Source organism: Prionailurus viverrinus, chromosome E3 (genome assembly GCF_022837055.1).
Source record: "Prionailurus viverrinus isolate Anna chromosome E3, UM_Priviv_1.0, whole genome shotgun sequence".
NCBI lineage: Eukaryota > Metazoa > Chordata > Mammalia > Carnivora > Felidae > Prionailurus > Prionailurus viverrinus.
In genome coordinates, this window is record NC_062576.1 from 33,840,957 (window position 1) to 33,846,956 (window position 6,000).

Sequence of the window (6,000 nt, forward strand, 5' to 3'; positions counted from 1 at the left end):
AAGGGTAGCATGCGTCTTCTTGCAGCCGTGGGAAAGTGTGCAGTGGGGTCTCGTGCTAGTGTGTGAGGGAGTAAACGGTGACAGAAAAGAAGGGCACCAGAAAAGGTGGGCACCCGGTCAGTTGACCCTTCGCCTTTGGCTCAGGTCATGATCTCACAGCTCATGGGTTCAAGCCCCGCATGGGGCTCTGCTTGGGATTCTCTTGTCTCCCTCTCTCCCTGTGTCCCTCCCCACCCCTCAAAAATAAATATTAAAACACATTTTTTTTAGGCTGCAGCAGCTTATCCAAGGTCACAGAGCTACTAACAGGTGGAGCTGGGACTCACTTCCAGTGGGTTCCAGGCTCCGGCTCTTTCCATGTGTCTCTGATATGCACCCCCTCCTCCTCAGCAGCCCATCAAGAAGGTGGGTCAACTGAGTGGGAGAACACTAGCACCCAAGCCTGGGGTATGGGCTGGGTCCATCACGTGGCCTCCTTTCTGAGGCTTCCCCCTGCACCCCAGCAGCTGGAAGTGCCTTCCCAGTATCCTGTGAGTCCTAGGGCAAACTGGGGAAGAGCGAAAGCAGTCAGCAGCCATCCTCCTGCTCCTGAAACATAACTCAGCCCCCTGACCACCTCTGTGGGCCCCCCTCAAACAGACAGCCAGCCCATCTCAGCTGGTTTTAACATATTGCTCTGTCAGGGAAGGGGAGGACAGAAGTTCTTAAAATCTCTAGCAGTGTGGGGGGAGCTCATTAGAACAAAATTACAGATTTAGAAAAAAAAAATTTTTTAAGTAGGCTCCATACCCAATGTGGGGCTTGAACTCACGACCCTGATACCAAGAGTCACGTACTCTACCGACTGAGCCAGCCGGGCGCCTGTAGAAAACGACAAAAATTAACTCCTATTTTTTTGTAATACTGACAAAATGAAATCAAGGCACAGATCTGGGTTGATCCAAACATACAGGAGATACACCAGTTTTCACCCACACAAGCCGAATCTCGCTGGGTCAGGGTGTAAGATTCCCATGTTACTGAGCTGGGTGGGAGGTGTGGGTTCACAGGCCAGGTTCAGAAGCACCGTGCTGTGAACTGCACAGTGCATTTGGGTGATCCCATCACCCAGCAGCCACAGGAGCGCACACTGGAGACCCTGCCTCCTGGCAGTAGGTAAGCAGGAACCACACGCGGCACAGAGATGCACAGAAACACTCTCTCTCTCTCTCTCTCTCTCTCTCTCTCTCTCTCTCACACACATACACACACACACACACACACACACACACACACACACACACGGAATATATTAACCGGCATAAGCAAAAAGTCCCAAGTGGCAGCCCCAGGGGTTCCAACCATGTCCTGTCTCTCCATCCCCTGTACCATGCTCCCTCCTATGATGGCTTCACTCTCAGGCTACCATCCCCACATGGTGACAAGACTACTTCCCCGCGTCTGCTCCTTTTATTCCAGCTTCTGTATCTATCCTTCCCCAAAATGTGTGATTGATCACCCATGGATTTGATGTCCACCCTTAGAGTGACCACAAAGGGTTTTCTGGTTGACCTGCTTGGGTCTCATGCCTTGACTGACAGCTTCAGTGTGTTGCTGGGGCAGCTCCCCTGAAGAATTAATAATGGGTGGTCCTTTTATGCCAGTTTATTCTATTTTTTAATGCTTTTTAATTCATTTTTGAGAGAGAGAGAGAGAGTGAGTGAGTGTGTGTGTGTGTGTGTGTGAGTGAGTGAGAGAGTAGGAAAGGAGCAGAGAGACAAGGACACACAGAATCCAAAGCAGGCTCCAGGCTCTGAGCCATCACCACCGAGTCTCGAACCCACGAACCGTGATATCATGACCTGAGGCGAAGTCAGACACCCAACCGACTGAGCAACCCAGGGGCCCCGTGCCAGTTTAATAACTGACCCTGGTATCCACACTCCAAAGATGATCCTGAGAAACCATGGGGAAAGATGAGTTAGCAACCCACATATCAATCCAGTACCCCAGGTTCCACCGTGGAGGCACTGAGACCTGTATGGTTACGTGACTGTTAGTCGATACCTTCTCTCAAACTCTGTGTATGAGTGTCACAGGCAAACGTGTCAGATCATCTTGAGCCAGGGAGACCAGAGAAGCCGGGCACTTTGCCACTGGTCTGGTACATTTAAGAAACAGTGCCAGGATTCAGATTGGATTTCGCCATCTCTCCAAGGCTCCTCCCAGAAGGACACATCTCACCTTCGCAGGTAAAGCCTGGGTGTGCAGTGTTTTTCTTTCCCTGCTGCCACTGATGATGTCTCGTGTTCTTTCCCACAGGGCATTTACAGCTGCATTCATGGAGTGCACATCGAAGAGAAGAAGAAGTCTCCAGATTTCAACCTGACCGGATCCCAGAGCAACATGTTAAAACTCCTTCGGTCAGCCAAAAACATCTCCGACATGTCCAACATGAACTCCTCAAGAATGGATTCCCCCAAAAGGGCTGGAGACTTCATCCAAAGAGGTTCCCTCATCATGGACATGGTTTCAGATAAGGGAAATTTGATCTATTCAGACAACAGGTCCTTTCAGGGGAAAGACACCATTTTTGGGGACAACATGAACGAACTGCAAACATTCGTGGCCAATAGGCACAAGGACAGCCTCAATAACTATGTGTTCCAGGGACAGCACCCTCTCACGCTCAATGAGTCCAACCCCAACACGGTGGAGGTGGCCGTGAGCACAGAATCCAAAGCCAACTCCAGGCCCCGGCAGCTTTGGAAGAAATCCATGGAATCACTGCGCCAAGACTCCCTGAGCCAGAACCCTGTCTCCCAGAGGGACGAGGGAGCAGTGGAGAACAGGACCCACTCCCTAAAGAGTCCTAGATACCTTCCAGAAGAGGTGGCCCATTCGGACATCTCGGAAACTTCGAGTCGGGCCACGTGCCACAGAGAGCCAGACAACAACAAGAACCACAAGACCAAGGACAACTTCAAAAGGTCAGCAGCCTCCAAATACCCCAAGGACTGCAGTGAGGTCGAGCGCTCCTACCTGAAAACCAAAGCGAGCTCCCCCAGGGACAAGATCTACACCATCGATGGTGAGAAGGAGCCTAGTTTCCACTTAGACCCTCCCCAGTTCGTTGAGAACATGGCCCTTCCCGAGAACGTGGAGTTTACAGACGCCTACCCAGACCACGACGAGAACTTCCGCAAGGGGGACCCCGCGCTGCCAGCCACCAGGAACCCCCTGCACAATGAAGACGGACCCCCCAACAATGACAAGTATAAGTTCTACTCCAAGCACTTCACCCTGAAAGACAAGAGTCCCCCTCACAGCGAGGGCAGCGAGCGGTACCGACAGAACTCCACCCACTGCAGGAGCTGCCTTTCCAACCTGCCCACCTACTCAGGCCACTTCACCGTGAGGTCCCCATTCAAGTGCGACGCCTGCCTGCGGATGGGGAACCTGTACGACATCGACGAAGACCAGATGCTCCAGGAGACAGGGAGCCCGGCCGCCCAGGAGGAGGTCTACCAGCAGGACTGGGCACAGAACAGCACCCTCCAGTTCCAGAAGAACAAACTCAGGATCAGCCGTCAGCACTCCTACGACAACATTCTCGACAAACCTCGGGAGACAGACCTTAGCAGGCCCTCCAGGAGCATAAGCCTCAAGGACCGGGAACGGCTTCTGGAGGGAAACCTGTATGGGAGTCTCTGTAGCGTGCCCTCAAGCAAACTCTTGGGGAACAAAAGCTCCCTCTTACCCCAGGGTCTGCAGGACAGCAAACGGAGCAAGTCTCTCTTGCCGGACCACACCTCTGAGAACCCTTTCCTCCGCTGCCATGGGGACGAGCGACGCTTAGTCATTGGGAGATGCCCCTCGGACCCTTACAAACACTCGCTGCCATCCCAGGCCGTGAATGACAGCTACCTTCGATCGTCCTTGAGGTCCACAGCGTCGTACTGTTCCAGGGACAGTAGAGGCCACGACGACGTGTATATCTCAGAGCATGTTAGGCCTTATGCTGCAAATAAGAACAATATGTACTCCACCCCCAGGGTTTTGAATTCCTGCAGCAGTAGACGTGTGTACAAGAAAATGCCTAGTATCGAATCTGATGTTTAGAACCTTCCATTAATGTTTTATCTATAGGGAAACATACGTAACGGCCAACGTTCTGGAGGGTAAATGTCGGAGGTCCGATGGTGCCTGCAAAGAGAAGGGGATTTAGGAAGGTATTTTTTTTGTTGGTTCTTTTGCACCTGGCTCCACGCCATACATAGTCTTCCCCTCAAGGAATCTTGTGAGGCGTGTGCTGAGCATAGCAGATACCAGATAGGTGAGTCCTTAACCAAAAAAAAAAAAAAAAAAAAAAAAAAAGCAAATAAATAATAAATAATAGGGCAGGTCTCCGGGACACGCCCTCTAGGGATGTTGGCAATAACAATGCGTCGGAGGCCAGTGGTGATGTTATGATTTTCTATATTCCAAAGTCCACGAAGACCAGTCCACCATGTAATTTCCTCATCAGAAATGCCTAACGGTCTCTCTCATCCAGAATAAGCAATATGGTACGCATGTAAACCCGACACAGACACAGCAGTTACGAACACGTCTGCACCGCAGCGAGATGGACGTGCAAGAGATGAGGAAGTTTGGCTTTGTACCCGTCTCAGCTTTAGTGTCATGCCTCCCATCACTGCCCCGGCCCGACCCCAGCACCAACCCCAGGCTCCCCCCACCACCACCACCACACACATAAAGAATCGCAAATTCCCGTGTTCATAGTAACCATGCTACCTTCACTAGAGTCTGTTTCCAAGACTCATCTGGAGGAAAAGGCCAGGAGGGCCCTCAGGCGGAGAACGACAAGAATCTCTCTGGATGTCAACTTGTGTGTTTCACAGACACTCTCTCACCCTTGGCTTCGATGGTCTTGTTCAGAGCTGCACAAACCGATACGTGTATGTCTCCGACACCTAATCTGTGGATCTTCTGTCTCTGGACACAGAGGCTGTTGTAGTTTATCCCGAAGATTCCTATGTACGTAAGTCTGTGTTTCCCCCCTTCTGGTGACGACTCAGGGTTGTATAGTATCTGTTACCCCTTACCTCCTAGAGTGACCATCACTCATTCAGTCCCCGAACAGCTATGGTGGAGTCCAAGTGTGTGTCACTGTTCCCAGGGTTGTCAACATCGTGGCATATGCCAGCAGCCACGTGTGTACCGTGATCTGTAAAAAGTACGATGCCGTCTGTCCACTGAAGGCTGGCACGCTTTTAGGTTAATTGTCCTTAACCTCATGAAATTCAGTTGGACACTCATTCCCACCCCAACCTCCTCAGATCAAAAGCCTTCAAAACATGAGAGACCCTCATGCATCGACCCTGAGCATCCTCCAAAATCGTGGATAAACTTTAGTGGCAAACACGATTACTCTCTTCTGAAATACTCGCTCGATTGGAGGCCCAGTGCTTCACCAGCACCAACAGAGATCTATGACAAACTTCCCAGAGCATTTGTCATTTCCGAGCCACCCCCGTTGTCCGTTTCTTGCTTTACTCAGATCTGTGCGTGTGTGATATGATACGCCTTTAAAAAACAGTGCGGGGAGAAGGGGAAGCTTCAGCATCAGAAGCTCTTGGCACAGTGCCTCGCTCACACCAAGTGCCCCCCCCTCAAAAAGGTAGTTGTTATGTTCTGACACTATCAGAATTTCCTAGTTTAAAAACTAAATATTATAACCCCCACAAACAATGTTAGTTGCACATTTTATATAGTTCTGATTTAGGTTATTTTACATTCATTATCGCCCCTGAGATTTCTGGGATGACTAGGCCTCAGGTTCTGTAGAGTAGCTGAGTCTGCTTGACAAGATACTGTGGAAACCCTAAGCTAAGATGAACCTGACAGTCTCCTGGTTTCCTCCCGCATTTTGCTTTGGGTTCTCAGAGAAGGGGACCGAGGGGTAGCTACCCTGTTTCTTTTACACATGGCACGTTCTGTCTTGTAGGCAGGGTTTTC

General features: G+C 50.8%; 1 protein-coding gene across 1 annotated transcript in view; it reads left to right on the forward strand.

Annotated features, from left to right (window-relative positions):
* The window catches only part of GRIN2A (glutamate ionotropic receptor NMDA type subunit 2A), a 520,136-nt gene extending 516,035 nt beyond the window's left edge, over window positions 1–4,101 (forward strand). The window contains exon 13 of the mRNA XM_047839263.1: window positions 2,302–4,101. Coding sequence (XP_047695219.1) covers window positions 2,302–4,101 — 1,800 coding nt within the window. The remainder of the gene's footprint in view (window positions 1–2,301) is intronic.
* The last annotated feature ends 1,899 nt before the right edge of the window (window positions 4,102–6,000 follow it).